General features: G+C 34.2%; 1 protein-coding gene across 4 annotated transcripts; it reads right to left on the minus strand.

Moving 5' to 3' along the window:
* Positions 1–7,342: 7,342 nt before the first annotated feature.
* LOC127705593 (uncharacterized) lies at positions 7,343–17,532 on the minus strand. Of its 4 annotated transcripts, none has more exons than XM_052209922.1 (6): positions 17,473–17,532; positions 15,671–15,750; positions 14,065–14,166; positions 12,150–12,227; positions 11,394–11,471; positions 7,343–9,582 (listed from the first exon to the last, which is right to left on the minus strand). In XM_052209922.1, the coding sequence occupies exons 2-6, from the start codon at positions 15,696–15,698 to the stop codon at positions 7,535–7,537; spliced, it is 2,334 nt and encodes a 777-aa protein (XP_052065882.1). In that variant the 5' UTR covers positions 15,699–15,750; positions 17,473–17,532; the 3' UTR covers positions 7,343–7,534. The 4 variants fall into 4 exon arrangements, with proteins under 4 accessions (XP_052065882.1, XP_052065881.1, XP_052065883.1 ...); XM_052209921.1 differs by having other exon boundaries at positions 17,443–17,532; XM_052209923.1 differs by lacking the exon at positions 17,473–17,532 and adding an exon at positions 17,318–17,434.
* Between the last annotated feature and the right edge of the window lie 3,724 nt (positions 17,533–21,256).

Below are 21,256 nucleotides of genomic sequence, written 5' to 3' on the forward strand. Positions count from 1 at the left end.
TCATGCAATTTCTCAAGTACTTCCAACGAATTTTTGACACTCCAAAAGTAATTAATTCCACTATTTTCAAAGGCCTTATTTGAACAATTTATTACCAGGTTTTTGATGGTACCAAGTGTACTAGTAAGTAGAATAGATAGTTTAGTAGTGGAACAATGGCTTGAAGACGAAATAAATCTATATTTGTAAGGAGCTATGTACAGCTTAGGAAGCCAATACATAGTTGGAACTTTCTTTGTATTTGGTTCTGCTTGTAAAGAGGTAGCTAAACGTTTATGTTTGTTACAGATGTCATTTTTAATTTCCGAAAATGGAGTCAGTTGGAATGTTGGTGAATTCGTGATTTCCTTTTGTAGAACATCAATGTAAAATTTACGTCAAACAATAATGATATTGTTAGCAGCCTTATCAGCCGGGACAAAAATATATTCCTTGGCGAGTTCTTTTAGCTTATGTTTGATACAGGAAATTGGGCTATTATGGTTGTTGTTAGGAGTAAAATGATCGTTAAAATGTTGAATACGTATATCATCTATTTTCATTACCGAATTAAAAAAAGAATCTAATGATTTCTTGTCAGCTTTTTCTCGTTTTATCCATTTAGAGCATTAAGTAAGGAGTGAGTCATGAATGATGTTACGACACTCATTCCAATTAATAATTGACGGGGGACGATATTTAGGTCCTTAACTGAGTAATGATTTCAACTCTCGGTCACGAACGATGTTAAGGTCTCCTGTTATAACATGGGAACTGGGGCCATAAATGTATTCGGATTTACTGCAATTTCATGAGGGAGGTGTATTGTCACTGATATTAACATCTTTACACACCTCGCTGTAATTAAACACATATTTCCGGGTAGATTTTGTAAACATAACAAATAAGAGGGAGTTCAGTATTATCAAAATAGCCAGGAATTTGTTCTTTAACAGAATGATCATTAAAAATACCGGCAATATTTAAAAAATCAAAACCTTTATTGACATATTTAATTTTAATTAAATGTTTTTTGTGATCTTCAGGGCGATCAATTTTGGGAAACAATTTAGAATAACAATATGCAATTATAATTTGGACGATTTCATACTTAGGACTGCAATATGGAATTGTGTTGCATTCCTCCGAAATTTGATGTAATTTATTAACAGGCAAAGAACAGAGCTTGGTTAATAGGTAGTGTCTACCGTTGTTTTTGAAATAGAAATTAGGTCCGAAATATTTGTATTGTTATTACGAAATCTTCTTTGATTGAGATTTATTCTACGCCCATGAGAACGGTTTTTACGTACAGTTTTAGAAACTATATCCAAAATGTTAACAGAATCTGTTCTAGATATATTACCAATTCCCATGATATTGTCGTTAAGACCGAGACCGGATAGACTCTGTATTTTTTTAATCCAATTTAATTCAATTATTTTTCGTGATCGTACAAATCATGAATGAGATTCCCCAGGTTGAACTGTTAAATATTTAAAAGGATGATCGTGCTTCTTAAGGTGTTGATAAATAATACTTTTGAATTTATAGAGTCTTTTAAAACGATAAAGGTGTTTTGCGTGCGTTTAGATAAATATCGTCCAGTTTCACCTACGTACTGAATACCGCATCCCGGTTTGTTTCATGTGAGTAAATATATAATACTGTAAGTTTTCAAGTGATATCAGTTTCAAAATTAAGGGAAAATGTGCGACCATTAAACGTGAACCTTACCTTTTCACGAATGTGACTTACCGAATTAGACTATTTACCGGATTTGTAATAACAAACTCGACGGGTGCCACATGTGGAGCAGGATCTGCTTACCCTTCCGGAGCACCTGAGATCACCCCCAGTTTTTGGTGGGGTTCGTGTTGCTTAGTCTTTAGTTTTCTATGTTGTGTCATCTGTACTATTATTTGTCTGTTTGTCTTTTTATTTTTGGCCATGACGTTGTCAGTTTGTTTTCGATCTATGAGTTTGACTGTCCCTCTGGTAACTTTCGTCCCTCTTTTTTACTGTATTGTAGGTTGGAAAGATGGGGACATGTAAGTCATTTGTTGGCATGACACTTATAGATAGAAGGGTAACCACGATTTTTGTTATTAAAAATGTTAGCGATTGTAGTATTTTTAGATAATCGATTTTGAAGATTGAGACGTGTAGATACCCTTTGAACGCGTTTAGTATTAAGTATTTTTCCAATTCGAAGTTTCATGATTTGTTTTTTGTTATTTGTTTTACCAATTGAAAGGAGCAAAGAATGGCGTCCAGAATATGAACCAGCACACAGGAATATAAAAAAGTAAAATTGATAAAACTGTTCGGCTGAAGACGTCAAACGCTATCCGTCATTAAGTACCCGACAAAATACGTTAACAACAAAACTTGAGGACAAAAAACAAAAGACAGGGTATATCAGGGGAGCGTCTGACGTCTGACTTAATAGTAGAATGGGGCTGAATAGTGAAAACTGTGGTTTGAATAAATATTCCTAAAGTAATGAACATAGAGATGTTCTCGCTCGGACACACACTTCATTAACTAGTATATTATAAGAGCATAAACCTGAAGCACGGGGAAGCACTCTACTGTCTCCACATGGCACTAAAGACAAACTCTGTAAAAAAAAATTGAGAATGGAAATGGGGAATATGTCAAAGAGACAACAACCCGACCAAAGAGCAGACAACAGCCAAAGGCCACCAATGGGTCTTCAGCGCAGCGAGAAAATCCTGCACCCGGAGATGGTCCTCGGCTGGCCCCTAAATAAAAGTGTGTACTAGTTCAGTGAAAATGGACGTCACACTAAACTCCAAAACATATAAAAGAACTAAAATTAAAAAACATACAAGACTAACAAAGGCCAGATGCTCCTGACTTGGGACAGGCGCAAAAATGCGGCGGGGTTAAACATGTTTTGTGAGATCTCAACCCTCCCCATATACCTCTAGCCAATGTAGAATAAAGAAACACATAGCAATATGCACAGTAAAACTCAGTTTAAAAAAGTCCGTGTCCGATGTCAGAATAGGTAACAAAAGAAACTTTTACTTAGCATTACAAGTCCATTTTTTGTCTTACAATTCTGTTTTTAGTCCTTAATTTGTCCTTTTTTTATAACTACATCCTGTTATATCTTGATGTACTTTTTTGTCTTTAAAGTGCAACTTAGTAGTTTTAGCCCGTTGGCTGCCAAAACCTCATGCTATACTCTTTATTTTACTCATAATACTCACTTCTTTTTACGCTGTGATTTGATTTACCAATATAGTTATGTATTGATAAATGATATATTCTACGTTTCTGTATGTAATTTAACGATTACGATTCGTTTTTGTAATTGTTTTCCATTTTGAAATGTTTTTTTCGTTTTTTAACAACTCTTCTGGTTTTGCACTTACATGCCACTATAGGTTTCCGCTAATCACCGGGTTCGGGTTATACAGGTTTTATTAAATTTTGAAATGAATAACAGATGTTCAATAGTTATCAAAGGTACCAGGCTTATACTTTGATAAGCCTGTTCAAGCTTTCCTACAGACCAAAATAAGATTGTTATTTTTGAAAACATGTTTAAAGCACAAATGACATTGATAATTCGGGGCTTACTACATGATTGTTAATACCATTTAACAAATATACTTTGTGTTGTTCTCAACTGAGTCGACAGAGTATTAGATACACAATCTGAATATTAAAAAAAAAAATACATTTAGTAGGTACACCTAAAGCCAGGGGGTTCCATTCATCTGGGTCGGACATCAGTTAACTTGGAACATTCATTTATTTTGATACCAGTTGCCCTTTAAAAGCTCAAAAAGAATATAGAACGCATTAGGAATCGAGCATTTTAAGAGTCTAAACACCTTCTTTTGAACAACTTGTTTTGTCATAAGATGTTGATGATTTTGTATTTATTAAGAAATTCTACAGAAGAAGGTTGGTAAAGGTTGTTCTCATATAAGCAATCTAATGTTTACACAATTGATCCCATGTGGTTCTGGTAATACGATCGTAGTCTATCAACTGGAAGATATATACTCCGTATGCAGGCGATGCTGGAATGTTGCTGCATAGAAATGGAAAGTTCACAATTGGGAAGCTGAAATCATCTCTTTTGTCGTAAAGTTTTGTTTTCAAACGACCCTCATTGTCAATCTCTTCATTTAATTATGAACTGTATTGTTTAGTCTATTTTTTGTGCAATGTTATGTAGACTGTTTGTCTTTTCGCCGTTTTAAAACAACTCACACATCGCTATTTACTACACCTTTTTTGTTGGCGTCTTTGTTAAATTAATTTGTATGCTTGTTTGAATAGTTTAGTTTAATTGTGTCACATGTGTCTGTGATGTATATTTACACAGTTTTGACTGCTGGATCCCAATTATTATCAAATTAACCTATTATGTCTGTTTGGGTTGCTTACCCAAAAATTGTGAGTATAATGGAACTATAAACTATAAACAACTGTCATACAAGTGGGAGGTTTAGCTAGGTATAAAACCAGGTTTAACCCACCATTTTGTTAGGAAAATGCCTATACCAAGTCGGGAATATGGCAGTTGTTTTACACTTGTTCCGTTGATTGATAGCGTTTGATTTTGTCAGTTTTTTTGTTATACTTTTTCACAACAACAGTAACTGTAAAGATTGTACCTATAGTTCAAATCTGAACCCATTTAAGTGAGAATAAAGCAATTTTATATGCATTACCACATCTTCATTTAACAATAGTACCCATTTGTTTCGAGCCTGCGACTTCTGTTGCAGAAAGCTCGACATAGAGATAGTAATCAGGCGGCGGCGGAGGCGGCGGCGTTAACTAACTACTTAAAAGCTTAATATTTTAGAAAGTTGAAGACCTGGCTACTTAATACTTTGTATATAGGTGCGTCATGTTATGACGTTTCCGTCTGCCATATATCCATGTCCTTGACCTCATTTTCATGGTTCAGTGACTACTATAAAAAAAAGGTTAAGATTTTTTGTAATGTTAATTTCTCTCTTGAGTATGAGTAATATGATAACTAAATTTAGTATGTGCGTACCTTGCAAGGTCCTCATGCCTGTCAGACAGTTTTCATCTGACCTCGACCTCATTTCATGGATCAGTGAACAAGGTTAAGTTTTTGTGGTCAAGTCCATATATCAGATATTATAAGCAATAGGTCTACTATATTTAGTGTATGAAATGATTGTAAGGTGTACATGACAAACTGATTGCAGATGTCATCTGACCTTGACCTCATTTTTATGGTTCAGTGGTTAAAGTAAAGTTTTTGTGTTTTGGTATTTTTTTCTAATACTATAGGCAATAGGTCAACAATATTTGGTGTATAGAAATATTTTACGATGTACATGTCAGTCTGGCAGGTTTTTTTTACCTTGACCTCATTTTCACGGTTCATTGCTCAGTGTTAAGTTTTTGTGTTTAAGTCTGTTTTTGATAAACTATAAACAATAGGTCAACCATATTTGGTGTATGGAATGATTGTAAGGTGTACATGTCCAACTGGCAGGTGTCATCCTACCTTGACCTCATTGTCATGGTTCAGTGGTTAAAGTTAAGTTTTTGTGGGGTTTTTTTCTAATACTATATGCAATAGGTCAACTATACTTGGTGTATGGAAATATTTTACGATGAACATGTCAGTCTGGCAGGTTTTATTTGACCTTGATCTCTTTTTCACGGTTCATTGCTAATTTGTTAAGTTTTTATGTGTTGGTCTGTTTTTCATAAACTATAAGCAATAGGTCAACTATAGTTCATGTATAGAATGATTGTTATGTGTCTGTCTGGCAGGTATCATCTGACCTTGACCTCATTTTCATGGTTCATTGGCCAATGATAAATTTTCCTGGTTAAGTTTGTTTCTTAGAAACTATAAGCAATAGGTCAACTATATTTTGTGTATGGAATGATTGTAAGGTGTACATGTATTTTCGCTTTGGTTTATCTTACCTTGGCCTCATTTTCTCGGATCATGTTAAGTTTATGTGATACTTGTAGTAAAGCTTTATATTTAGGACTATCAACATAAAATCAATGATCAGTAAAGCAGGCGAGACATTTCAGCATGTGCACTGTTGTTGTTGAAGGGCAGACAAAATTTTAAAGGAGACACACAAAGGATGACCACGGCCAACTTCGGCTCCAATTGACCAAATGGTTTTATATGAGAAGATTTTCCATAGATATTATCTATAAAAAAAAAAGAATGCTAATTTGCATTTTCGGCAAAAACGACAGTTTTAGGAAGAACCTGTATTATAGATTGAACAGTTCTATATATAATTAAAGAACCGTTGTGAGCACCCTCGCATACCAACAAGCTTTTCTAAGTTCAAGAGGCATAACTTCCTGTCGATATGTACATCTACATATCATGCCCTAATTATCTACAAAGTTTCATGGAATTCTGGTGTGTGGTTTCAGAGAAGTTGCGATGACAAGAAAAGGACTGACGGACGGACAGACGGACGGACAGACAGACTGACGGACGGACATGTCACACACATTATACCCTACGGAAATTTGTTCCGTGGAGTATAATTAAAGCATTTGTTTTGGCCAATTATAGACATGCCTATGTATTTTACATCTATATTCTATTTGTAACAACAGCCGCAATTTTGGTTGAAAGACATCGTACAATTACTACTTTGAACGAGGACACTGTTAGAATAATTCAAGCCAATTTGGTAACAACTGGCCCATCAGTTTCAGTGGAGAAGATAAGCCTTTTTTGCATATTCGATAAAATTGCCAAAGGGAGGCGAAAGATACCAAAGGGACATTGGTTAAAAAAAGAGAAAAGGACAAACAGACAAACAACAGTACACAAAACACAACATAGAAAACTTAAGACTGAGCAATACGAACCCCAACAAAAACTGGGGGTGATCTCAGTTGCTCCGGAAGGGAAAGCAGATCCTGCAAAAAGTATATGTTTGTCTATGCAGTTAAAACATCTCGACTTACAGGTTACTTCAGTAATACAGACTTCGCACTGAAAGTGAGATCTTTTCTGTCATTTAAACTATTCAGAAAGGTTAAGGATTAACTAATAGGTACCTTCAAGAAAATTTATGACCGAAATTATAAATGTGTTGATAGAAAGATAGTTTCGACATAATTTGTCTGTAATAGTTTTGTCTTTCCTAAATGTAACAACATAAACATCATCAATGGTGTCAATAATGCCATAGGAGACGCCAACTCTCCCTAAACATCTGGTTACTTTAGTCCCGGTTTCGTGTTTCTTAATTTTATCTGTTTACTGTGTTTGTGTGTCAGAATGACATGATTGTGAGTCATTGTCTAATCCATGGCTTATCTTGTTATTTGTCTTACCTCTATTTAAAGAAATAATTTATCTTTTAAATTTCATTACATGCATGGTATTGATTTATATATGTACAAAAGTCAACAACTGAATAAAACTATGTTAACCATAATAAGATACGATACGAAAGAACTCATTGAAACAACGTACGCATTTTTTTTTCAAAAGTACATTTAAATGTCGGAAACAAACAGAATGTTTTCAATGTAACATTCCACGACCATGTATCTTTTGCATATACATTATAACATGTGCACGAGTTTCGCATTGATGTTTCAAGATTTCTTTTAATTCCTTCATGAGATTAATTTGTTCATAAGGTTTGATGATGAAAATGTCTTCACGTCTGGGAATGAAATAAACTGGAAACGTTAGTTTTTTGTTAAAAGACTGCAAACATGATAAGATGTCGCCAACTAAATCAACTATAGCTGAATGATAATTTCCGGTTGCTTCTGGATTGCCTTTCTTTTTGTAATTTTCGAACACATAGAAGAGACAATTTTTGAACATATAGCTTGTTATCAATTTGTTTTTTATGCAGGCCTGAATATACTTATCGTCCGAACTATGGATATTTGTAAGCCACAGATAAAGTAGCTTACAAAGACGATAACCTTCAAGACAATATGGCGGTAAAACATTTTTTAACAAGTCGATCTCTGCCGGTGAACAAGAAATTCTCAAATGTGTTTCCGACTGTACCATGACTGTTGTTTGAAACAGCAATAAGCATCCTTGTCCTTTAATACTTGCATTCAGCAAATCACAACAACCGCCATTTGAAGGCCACCATTCCATTTTTCTAATAGCTGGCACGAGGTCAATACTTATAATTTCATCTTTGTAAGAGCATCCAAACCAACGTATTTCCAATGTTATTACCGGTTTGTCACATTCCTTAGAATTTTTTAACTTCCCAAAAATAATGTCTTTTGATTTCCAAATCTTCTCATTGAAAACAATTGTTTTCACCGCTCTAGAAAATGCCAATCGAACTTCTGATATTTTACACAAACCGTCTTCCCCAAAAAATATTGTAAATGGCTGAGGAATGTCTTTATTGGCCATGTTAGCATTTAGTTCAACAAATTCTTTTTCCATCTTCAAATCCTTAACGCTACATAGTTTCTGTATCTCATCCAAGCAAAATATAAAATCGAATTCATTTGGATCTCCTACTTTTGTTCCCTCTTCTGAGCTTCCTGATCTTTGAAGAGTACATTTTAATCTTGCGTCTTCTTCACCAATAGCAATGCACAGTTCTTCAGCAAACTTTATAACAGTTTGTTTGATATATTCACTTTCTTCGTGGTCCCATGGGGCCCCTATTCCTCTCTTTTGTAAAAGTGAATGTATAGATTCTATATTGACATTTGGAATTCCCTTGATTTCAGACTGTAACCGAAATCTTGAAACTTCATTTGGTGCATGTCCTTTTATATCTTTACATTCCAAGTAATCCCATCCTTTTCTATCTTTACATTCCAGGTAATCCCATCCTTTTCTATCCTTACATTCCAGGTAATCACATATGTCCAATTCTTTCTGCAATATCGCCACGTAGTGAAATAGTGTTGATTGATAAACATCAGAGTGTAGAATTATTTCTTTGTCCATCGTTTCGATATAATACCGAGTAAGGTGTTTATGATTTTCCATAGATACAGCTGCAAGCAATATGGATCTTCCGAATTTATCGTTAATGTTCAAATCTGCTTCATTGTCTATGAGAAGCTGAACAGAACTTATAGCATTTGTTAAAAACAATGGCGTACGATCGAAAATATCCTTTTGGTTAACATTCGCACGAGCCTTGAGTAACATTGTCGCAATTATATTTCTCTTTTTGTTGTAATCATCCAACATTTGTTTGTCAATGGCGGATGAAACATTCTCATAAATATTGGGCAGAAATTCTTTTGACATTATTATATGAAGTGGACCTAATTTCATATTGTTCGAAGTGTTAATATCATATTCATAGTCTTCGTTTAAAAAGATTTGTAGGGCCTCTCTGTTAACACAATCCATATCTTCACACCTTAATAGCTCAAGCAAAGGTGTATTTCCTATATTATTTTTATGCTTTAAAGATCCTTTAACGAACTCCTTTCCTTTTCCTAAAAGAAGCTTGTTTATTTGCCTACCAAAGTTATCCAAATTATCAGCATCTCCCATTTGGACCAATTTATGAAGAACATTATTACCATCTTCGTCTATCAAATCTGCGTTTTTTAGACAATCATCTATTAAGAAAATCATCAAATGGTTTTTACTTTGTTAACTGTTTTACTATTTTAAAACAATTACCATATTGTCCACTACAGAGATAAATAATATCTTATTACAAAATTATCAAAAGGAAGACACAGGTGACATAATGTGACATAACATACCGTTTATCGATTACCGCATCATCCATGAAGCACTGGATACGCTGCATTTGTATTGTGACATGATTTTTGTATGTTTGTTACTATATTAGGGTCATTATAAAATTCATATGAAACGAGTTTCTTCTAAATATATTGTCGAGGAAGTTATTGAAACATGCACGGATATATAATGAACTAAGTCTTCTGTGCACGTTTTATTTTTTAGATTTATTACAAATCCATAACGTATAATCGACAACAAGTATTTATTCGGTGACAGAATCACGGGGCACGTGTCTAATACATAAGATGTTAGAGTGCGATGATTATATGTGTTGCATGCGTTCCTATTTGTTAATTTAACTTTGCCATAGCAGTTTTTAATTGATTTGGTGTATTATTATTTTTTTATTTCGGAATTGGTTATTTTTTTATATATAGTTATACTATCTATACTTCCACGAATTTAAAGGTGCCTTGGTTAAGGTCTCTGTATACTGATAAGCCGTGAATAAGAGTACGAGAAGACACTAATTCAATTGCAGTACATTTCTGCAGATTTTGGTCAAATTATGGATGTTCTTTTAAAAGATGGTCTATGTACACATGTTTTATTTAAGTATATAAAACATACTCATGGATGGATACCCCATATCCTTTGTTTTTCTATCAAATAATTTTTTGGTTATATTTGAAGGAGCATATTACTTTAATTATTATAGTCTTACATATGCAAATAAAACATAATATATTGTCTAGTCATCAACGCAGTGGTGGATTCAGGTTGGGGCGTAGAGGCAAATCCCTCCCCCACTTTGATCACCCCAAAAAATATTATATCATTTTTTTCACGATTGATATGCTTTTTTAGTATAAGATAGTCGAAAAATATAATCCGTTTTATGGAATTACGCCCGCTTTTCAAAAATCCTGGATCCGCCCCTGCAACGATTGTTGATATTCTTGGTCCATTTTACTTGAGTGAAGATATTGTTTTGTTGTTAAGAAAGGAGATTTTTTTTTTTTTTTTACACTGAATCATACAACACTAAGATACTTGGATTAATGACCTGAAGTTGATAGCAAAATAAGTGTAATACAGTGTGAACCGTAACAATTTGACAAATAGATTCAATGATCCAATATGAAATGAATGTTGGATATTGAAACATTACTCTATCTATAGTGAAAAAGAGTTATAAAAACCCTTAAGGAACGACCATTTAACTTATAGGGAGGTGGGGGTGGGGGGTTATGGTTTTTTCCTAAAAAAAATATTCTTATCCCCAATTTGATGAAAAAAATATATTGTGGTCAAGCAGATGACAAAAAAACATATTCTGAATCCAGTTTTCCCCCATACCTTATAGTGTTAAATTTTGAAAAAAATAATATGATTGGTAGCGTCGAAAAACTAAAAAAAAATGTTCGCGCGAACAAAAATATTCTGACTCAGACAAAAAAACCATACCCCACCCCCTTGAAGTTAAATGGTTGCTCCCTTAAATGATAAAAAGAAACCATCAACTTTCCTCTTGCCACTGGAAGCCAATATAGAATATCAAAAATTTGAAATGGACTACATAGTCATCATAAGAATTGAAAATTGTGCACAGAATCACTATATATATATTACAAGATTTACACTTGTCCAATGCATATTGAATTTAAATTTTGTATACCTATAATTTCATCCCATAGTGTTGTCCCATTTTCACTGTTTTCATCAGCACTCTGGTCACTGTTATTGCTTACATCACCTGTATAGCCAAATTAAAAACGCTTGTCTGTTATAACTATGAGTATTAAAAATTAACTCTTTCCTGTTATAATTACGAATACTATAAAATATATTTTCTGTAACATAGGTTTATTCTAAATCTTTATTTATTAAGCCTTCTCTAAACTTGTCCCACACCGACCAAAGGATGCCGATGGCTTTCTAATCGGCTACTACAAATGTTCAAATTAAAGCTGAATTATATCAATTTGAAATCAATGTTTAATGTTTGAACGCCCCTTTTAACAACATTCAAGTGTAATAAAATTTTAAACAGTTTTAGTTAAACATCGACATCTTGCTTGCCATTGGACTCCAACATAATATAAACACTATAACATATATTATCACCTTGCAAGAGAGATGCAGATCCCGCTTCTTTGAAATCTATTACAATAATATAACTGGAAAAGGCTACATAATCTTAGCTTAGGGTTATAATAAATAACGATTATTCTCTACAGTTTTTGCTGATAACAATTACAAACAACCATAGTTTAACAGCATTCTAGCAACTAGCAACTGCAATTCGTTAAAAAGCTACCAATTCGTATTGTTTCATGCATTTACAACAATCGCTTTCAAATAATAAGTATCAAAAAAATTTATTTTAATTTAAAACAAAAAATATCAATAAATGAAGGTTCTAAAGAATTACCAAAGTCTTCGAAACCTGCAGGAACTCCAAATTGGTCCATTTTACAGAGTATACTATCATCGTTTGTTAAAGACGCATCTATAAAAAAAATTGCTATTTTTGTAATTAATTAACAGTTAAATAGTTCCAAAAAAAAATCATATTCAAATATATATTTGGCAAACCTGGGACTATTATACTATGTTAGTATAATAGTCCCAGGGCAAACATATAATAGAAAGTATGAGTGACGAGCTTTTTTTTCAAGCTACAGGTTATGCAAATTTGTCAGATTTTGTATAGAGTATACATGGAAACCCCTATTTGTGTGATCGAAAAAAAACTAAACGATCGTATTTTCGGATTCAATTTTTACTTATTATAAAAGTTGCGTTTGATGTCAAGAGAACACAGTCTTTTTTCTATTGATAAACGATTTCCACATTCTCCCACATCCCGTCCCCTTTTCCCCGAATGTGACCTACTGAATTAGACTTATCACCGGGTGTGTACTATCATGAGGGACACGACGGGTGCCACATGTGAAGCAGGATCTGCTTACCCTTCCGCAGCAGATGAGATCACCCCCAGTTTTTGGTGGGGTTCGTGTTGCTAAGTCTTTAATTTTCTATGTTGTGTTTTGTGTGCTGTTGTTTGTCTATTGTTTGTCCATTTCTTTTCTCTTTTAGCCTTGGTGTTGTCAGTTTATTTTCGACTTATGAGTTTGAATGTCCCTTTGATATCGTTCGCCTCTCTTTTTTAAAAAGTTCAATTTAAGTTAGGATATTGTTTTTATTTAAATACAAAATGATATTTTATCGATAAACTTTTTACATTTCTTCACAATACAAATCATACAACAAACACCACATTTGAATCAGAACTTAAAGACCTGAAATTGATGACAATACAGTTAATAGATATAAGAAGATGTGGTATGGGTGCCAATGAGACAACTCTCCATCCAAGTCAAAATTTATAAAAGTAAACCATTATAGGTCACAGTACGGTCTTCAACACGGAGCCTTGGCTCACACCGAACAGTAAGCTATAAAGGGCCCCAAAAAATTACTAGTGTAAAACCATTCAAACGGGAAAACCAACGGTCTAATCTATATAAAAAACGAGAAACGAGAAACACTTATGAACCACATCAACAATCGACAACTACTGAACATCAGATTCCTGACTTAGGACAGGTGCAAACAAATGCAGCGGGTTTAAACGTTTTAATGGTACCAAACCTTCACCTTTTTCCGAAACAATAGTGTAACATCACAACATAGAAAGACACACTATAAAATATCAACTGAAATAGCTTAACTCAATCAAAGGACATATTAACACCATTGAACATACACTGAACAAATAAATTTGACCTATGACACAATGTAATTACAAAATAAATAAACTAAGGGAAGAATAATAAAAGTAACATGTTATATCGGTAAGAAATGTTAAACAATTAAAGAAAAACAATATGCTCGAACAAAAATATCAGACATTTGCAATAACTTTAAACGCAGGTAAATGAAAATAATTTTGTTGTTATGTATACGTGTACAGTACCAATAGAGAAAGGAAATATTTTTACAAAATAAATAATTTTGATGTTCATAGTACGAAGTGAAAATTTATAGTTATACCAAACACTTATCAAAGCTGGTATATAGACCCGATATAACCCTGAATGACATTAAATAACAAAAAAGCAATACAATTAGTATCAACAGGTCAAATAAACAAGAAAGTACGATTTGAGAGTACTCGCAGTTACTGACAGCTAGTTAAAAGCCAAAACAATTAATAATAAAAAATCATGTTAAGTACACTATGAAATCTTTTTGTAATTGTCAGCGTAGGTTTCAAAGGATTTAAAGCAGTAAATGTCTAATTAAAGAAATACACCATAAATGATTTTTTTAAATGTGTATACCAAAGTCATCGAAACCTCCAGTTGCTCTAAATAGGTCCAGTTTATGAAGTACATTAGCATAGTCCTCATCTGATGAATATTCAGCGTCTATTAAATAATCATCTATAAAAAAGAAACACGCAAAAAGACTATATTGAATACTTTTTGCTTAGTTAACAGTTTACCATTGTCAAACAACTATCGAGGAATTAACACATTATATTTGATAAATAGAAAAATAAAGCAATGAGTACAATTGATCAGAGGCGAATTTGTAAAGAGAGATGGAATGAAGTAAAAAGATATAACATATCGAATATAGTATCATTTAATTGTTTGATGACACCTTTTAGAATTTTTGAATTGACAACGTCTGTTGTAATAGTTACAGTTGCGTTTGTGTCAACAATACATTGTTTATTGCCTATTTACAACCGATTGGCAATATAATGTTGGTACAGTGTGAGTCATAGCTTCGACACAGATGTCAAATTTGAAATAATGAACAGGATCTGCTTACCCTTCCGCAGCACCTGAGATCACACCGGGTTTTGGTGGGGTTCGTGTTGCTCAGTCTTCAGTTTACTATGCTGTATTTGTTGTACTGTTGTTTGTCTTTTTTTGCCATGGCGTTGTCAGTTTATTTTTCGATTTATGAGTTTGAATTTCCCTTTGGTATCTTTCGCCTCTCGTTTGCTGTTTAATCATTATTTTTGACAATGTTCTAGTATAATATCAAAATTCTAAATTAATTTTGTATATGATCGACTTGTTACTTGCTACTTTAAAACTGCATAGTAGCAAACTACCAATCTCTAATCTCAACATGCAGATGATGTTTATACAACAAATTTTATGACAAAGATATTCAAACAATATTCACCATCACATAAAAATGTCAGGGATTATAGCTAATATCCTGCACAAAGTGTTTTGTTTGAAAACGTTATAAGCAACAGTTGTTTTCTAATACCATCATTTAGAACATCGAACTACAAATTGAAAAAAAAAAACGTTTCCATTCCGTATTTCCGATGAAAAGAATGAATTCAATTCTCATCTTATCATCTTTGAATGAGCATCAAACTTTTAATCCTGATGAAGGAAACATATTTATGAATATTGGGCAAATATTATATGCGCAGAGGACTTAAATCATCTTGAACGAAGTATTGATACCGTATTCGTAGTTTTTGTTTTAATCCTGATGGAGGAAACATATTTATGAATATTGGGCAAATATTATATGCGCAGAGGACTTAAATCATCTTGAACGAAGTATTGATACCGTATTCGTAGTTTTTGTTTTAAAACAATCTCAATGGCATCTTATTCACAATTATCCATATCTATATACCTTATATTATTTTCAGTTAAAAACTTATTTTTTTTAGGTAAAATTATCGAAATATTCTTTATTAAGCTGAGGACAACCCATGGTTTGCAAATGTTAGTGAGGGGCACGCCCGCCACGCCCCCGCCTGAATCCGTCCCTGCTGAGATATCAATACATACATTTGCTATGAAATTTACTAAAACAACTATGCATTAAAAAGTACTACAAGTTATCAGCTTTCAACATTTAACACTAAATTATTCATTGTTATTAGTGTATCTCGTACATCACCTGTGTTTTCTGTTCCCTTTTCTGCCATTTTCTGTTTTCTTTTGTTTCTAAGATATTAAATCTCAAGAAGCACAATAAACCTTAAAAAAATAAAGAATGCATGTTTGTTTCGTAAACATGATGCGGATACGTTGTATACTGTAGTCAAGTATTAACCTACAGTGTATTAATTTCTTAAACAAATGTGTTTATATATTTCAACATTAGTACCAAACTCAAAATATATACTTCAATAGCTCAGTTATGTCATGTTAAGGTTATGGTCTAATGAGATATAATAAGAAAGCGTATTGATGATTAGCAGGTTCAATGGGCAAAACCATATGAGTGGGCAATTGGAATTGTTACCTCAAGGCAATGCTAAACATCTTTATATTTTTAGGATCAATGGTCACCTCCGTTCTGAACAAGTTAATAAGGTATCGGTCGTTTATTATGCACTTTGATAATTAAATCAAACAGTTCATTGCTGCTATGCCCCTGTAATTGCTAGGATTTAATTTGTCACCTCCTTTGAAAATAAGAATGATGAATGATTGCTCCATTTATCAGAATATAAGTGTTTAGTATAAGATTGAATAATTTAGTGAGTGTATCAGCATGTTAGCGCTGCTACACTTCATTACTTTATAGCATATAATATCAATAATCAGCAATGTGCATTTCAATTGGAGAATTGACATGCTATTTCAAACAAGTTTCTCGGTAATATATAAAACTTATAACAACATAAACGACAACGCATACAAAAATGTCAATTTTTACGCCGATGTATGAAGCAGATTTGTCAAACGCCCGCGAAAAGTCATGAAATAGTTTTGAAGCGAATTAATACGATGAAATTCTGTATTTTATCATTTATAATATGATATGCTGCTTTTTTGGCCTTTGAACAAAATATTTAAAATATTCTTTAAATCTAGTTCAAATTAAATCCCCACATATACACAATGTAGAAATGTTTTTTGTAAGAATGTGTCCTCGGATTGCAACACACATATTAAATGTGTATTATATCTTCGTTTTACATGTTTTATGCAACCTTTTGTGATATTTCATGTGTAAATTGTTTTTTAAATATTTTGAACAATTTCTTTTTTTATATATATAATCAGGTAATTTTCTAAACTGATCAAAATGTGAAATGAATCTATCTGAACATAACATATCTTTTTTTTATACATTTTTGAATCAATTCAAGTCAACTTTTCTATACCAAAAAGTTTTAACAACTTTCTTTTTATTTTTATAAAACATATAGTTGTATCTCATGTATCTCTAACTGAACTGAAGCCATGGGGTAACATCGGAGATATGTAAAACTTACTATTGATATGTTTTATGTCATTAGCGTAACTTGAAAACGATTTTCGCTTTGAAAGTCCGGAGTAATTGTCGTTTGTTGCTGTATATCATATTTGTTTTCTGTTTATTGTTCTAGTTCTACGTCATTTGGTGGAGAGTTGTCTCATTGGCAAATATATCACATCTTCTTATTTTAATATTCAACCACAACTTATAACCGAAACTTGGTATAATGATGAAGTCCAAGATTGCACTGGGGACTGATGGTCTTTTTATGACTTTCTGGGTCCATGGGATATCGGAATGAAGTCCACATAAAAAAACATGATAACTGTCACTCACACTTTTAACAGCAAGTTCCTGTCTCGAAATCGCAATGGGTCTGTTTTCAACTAGATACATCAAACAATAATTGATTTTTCATTCATTTTACTTCACCAATGTGTATCTTTTATTGAAGTTCTTACCCCTGTAAAGTTTCATTTACATCAACCTACTTTTTCATCCGTTTACTTTCGTTTTGAACAGGATGTAGTAGTTAGTGGTATTAAGTCAGATCATCGACAGACCGGAATATGGATTACACATAATCTCTCTATGGGAACCATGAACTGGACGGAGTAAAGATATTTTCAATAATTTAGTTGGAGGGGGGGGGGGGACATTTCCTGACATCTAAATTAAAAAAGTTTATGGTAAGAGTGGAAACAATTTCCATAGTATAATTATTTGTCGATATTTGCATACACTTTATCCACAGGCACTTGTCTCTGGTAATATTTATCTTGACATATCATATAAGTTTTTTTTTAGACTTTATCACTGTGACTTTACCCTCGTGTGTTTTGTGGGATTGGTGAATTAAGTACAAGGGTCCCTGTGGGACAGTAGTAACCTAACAATTTTTTCACGAAGAACAATCGCCTGTTGGGGACCCCATTGGACGGGCTGATCAGGAATATTGAGCAACTAAATTTTGTTCCGTTTGTGTCTGTCCTTTATTGTTCAAGAGTAGCGTTTTATTGTTTTGTTTTTATAACCAAAATGTCAGCCTTGGCACCAAACTCGAGGGGCATACTGATGAATAATCGCTGTGATGAACATCGCTGACTTTGGAGTAGCTGAATCTTCATTCTATAATCTGACCAAGTTCCAGCAAACTAATGCAAACATTTAACTCCCGGGGATCCGGAGAGATTGAACGTTGGACCGGGGGGACATTTCCTGACATCTAAATTAAAAAAGTTTATGGTAAGAGTGGAAACAATTTCCATAGTATAATTATTCGTCGATATTTGCATACACTTTATCCACAGGCACTTGTCTCTGGTAATATTTATCTTGACATATCATATAAGTTTTTTTTTAGACTTTATCACTGTGACTTTACCCTCGTGTGTTTTGTGGGATTGGTGAATTAAGTACAAGGGTCCCTGTGGGACAGTAGTAACCTAACAATTTTTTCACGAAGAACAATCGCCTGTTGGGGACCCCATTGGACGGGCTGATCAGGAATATTGAGCAACTAAATTTTGTTCCGTTTGTGTCTGTCCTTTATTGTTCAAGAGTAGCGTTTTATTGTTTTGTTTTTATAACCAAAATGTCAGCCTTGGCACCAAACTCGAGGGGCATACTGATGAATAATCGCTGTGATGAACATCGCTGACTTTGGAGTAGCTGAATCTTCATTCTATAATCTGACCAAGTTCCAGCAAACTAATGCAAACATTTAACTCCCGGGGATCCGGAGAGATTGAACGTTGGACCGTCATCCAATCTAAGCTTCATCCAGTTCAGGAACGCAGAATACCGTACTTGCGGGAACCTCTGTTGTTGTTATGCTAGGCAATCCCCGGATGACAACTATCATTGGCTACCAAAGCGTTTCGTGCACCGTCTGAAAATTATCTGTATGACCTTGCGGTTATCAGACAGAGCCAGTGGGCCATCGACTAGGAATCGGGTAGCCATGCCTTTTAGATAAGACTGAAGACTATCGACGATGTCACCAACATAACGAATAAGCTATTTACAGCAAGCGTGAAAAAACAGACGTTCTCAGCTTGAGACAGGGAGGGCTCGGTTGAAAAGGGAGGCCTTGATAAATCATCTCCAGATACAAAGCGTTCTGTCGCTGAATTTCTTTGGATCAGTGAATTCAAAAGGAGTCCAAAGCCAATTCAAAGGTAGATAGATTTATCTGGGGAAACAAAAATAATAGGCGAACGTTACTATTGCGATGTACGAGAACTGGGTATTCAGAGACATGTCAACAGTGATCAGATGTTAAACGACAGCGGGTTAGCTCACGAGTTCTGACTATGACAAAATACACTGAAAAAGTCCTCATTAAATTGGAGTATGATATGTTAACTATTGCTGCCTAAACCGACTAACCCATATTATTGCTTCTCACCTAACACGAAATCCAGCAAGAGCATAGACGGCAGTCCCGACTCTTGTCCAAGCTCTAGTCACAACTCCAGTCCTAGTCACAGTCCTAATCCCGGCATTTCACAGTAAGTGATGCATTTAGTTTGGTCATGTAAATCTGTGTTGAAAATTGTAATTCGGATACCAATAGGGCATATGAGAGTGGTCATTGTGACATAGGGAGGATCTGGGGATTGCTTCTTGCCTACAAGTCGATTCTCAAGGAAATAGCTGGTAAGCCCGAGTATGACTCTGAAATTAGGAGTGATTCACCCGTCACAGTTTTCAGCTCCATACCATCTGAAAATGATCCGACTCTAGGGGAAGAGCTTGCTTTAGGTTTTGGTATATTGAGTGATGACCGTGACTAAAAAGAAAGACCAGTTGATAGTTCTTACGAAAATTGACTTGCTTATGATAATACAAATACAAACATACATATAGAACGTGAACAATTGTTCGACTAAGAACAAGAAGATCATGTGGTTAACCCTTCACAACTTTCACTCCAGAAGGAATTCATGACCCAAGTGGAGCAATACTCAAGCACTCATGTCTGGGAATCTGGTATTGCCGGCATAATCTCAAAATATTTCAGTGCCAGACTCAGCTGGAACAATTTGTCACATGATTCGTAATTTCATTACGTGCGGAGAGAATTTTGGGAGTTCATTTATTCATATGGTCCCAGTGACATGTTAACAACATTTGCCTCTTCATCAAATCTATCGTATGCAAACGTAACGCATATCTATCTCTTTGCATAAATTAGCTCCAATTTAGAACTGTGATGAAATGACGACATACCCTAACAATGGTCTCCGACAATGTCGATGCACCTGGGTCCAGGATCTGTCGTTGAGAGGTCTGCTTCGTTCAGTTCATGGTTCCAAGAGAGGAATTGAAAGTAATGTCAAAATTCGACCCGTGAATGGTCTGATTTATTACCATTGGCTACTACAATCCCTTGACTTTTATCGAAAAGAACACAGCCGAATGTCTAAATCAATTTGAATTCCACCCATAAATAAAACCCCGAAATACAATAATAAACAAGTTACAAATAAAGAATAGAAAACCACACCAAAAAGAGCCTTATTTCACATCCATTTAGTAACGGCACTAAGGTTGGCGGTTCTGTCATTTCTTGGCAATATCAGCCGTTCATCCGCTCACTTCTAAAACACCGCTCCACTCCCAATACTGTAAAAAATGGCAAGGGCAATTCCTGACTCATGTTACAATTATCCCTGATCTTCTAGTGTCATTTTTTTGTTAACCCACCAAGCTTCATTAAGTGCACCAATTTCAATACATTCCAGCTGAGATTGGTACTGAAATAAGTTGAGATATATCCAGTCGATACCAGAATCACATTGGCGTGATTGTTTGAGTATTGCTCCACTTGGGTCATGGATGCCTTCTCTAGGGCAAGTTGTGAAGGGTAAACCACATGATCTCCATGGTCTTAGTCGAACAATTGTTCACATTTTATATGTAGGTTCGTATTTATATTATCATAAGTAAGTCAATGTTCGTAAGTGAAGGGTCAACCTCGTGATTATCATGGTCTTCGTTGAACAATTGTTCACGTTATGTACGTTGGTTGTTACTCAATATACCAGAAACTGAGAAAACTCCTCCCCTTGAGTTAGGGGTCATCTTTAGATGGTATAAGAGCTAAAACAAACTGTGACATCTAAATAACGCTCGTTCCTAGAGTCATTCCCGGGGCTTGAGCTTTGACTTGAGTTAGGACTGTAGTTTGGGCTCTTAAATTGCTTGGTTTTAAGTGAATTTAGAGACAAGGAATGTGGATTAATTGGTCTAGGCAGCAAAAGTTCAAAT

The sequence above is a fragment of the Mytilus californianus genome, unplaced genomic scaffold (assembly GCF_021869535.1).
Source record: "Mytilus californianus isolate M0D057914Y unplaced genomic scaffold, xbMytCali1.0.p SCAF_6, whole genome shotgun sequence".
Lineage (NCBI taxonomy): Eukaryota > Metazoa > Mollusca > Bivalvia > Mytilida > Mytilidae > Mytilus > Mytilus californianus.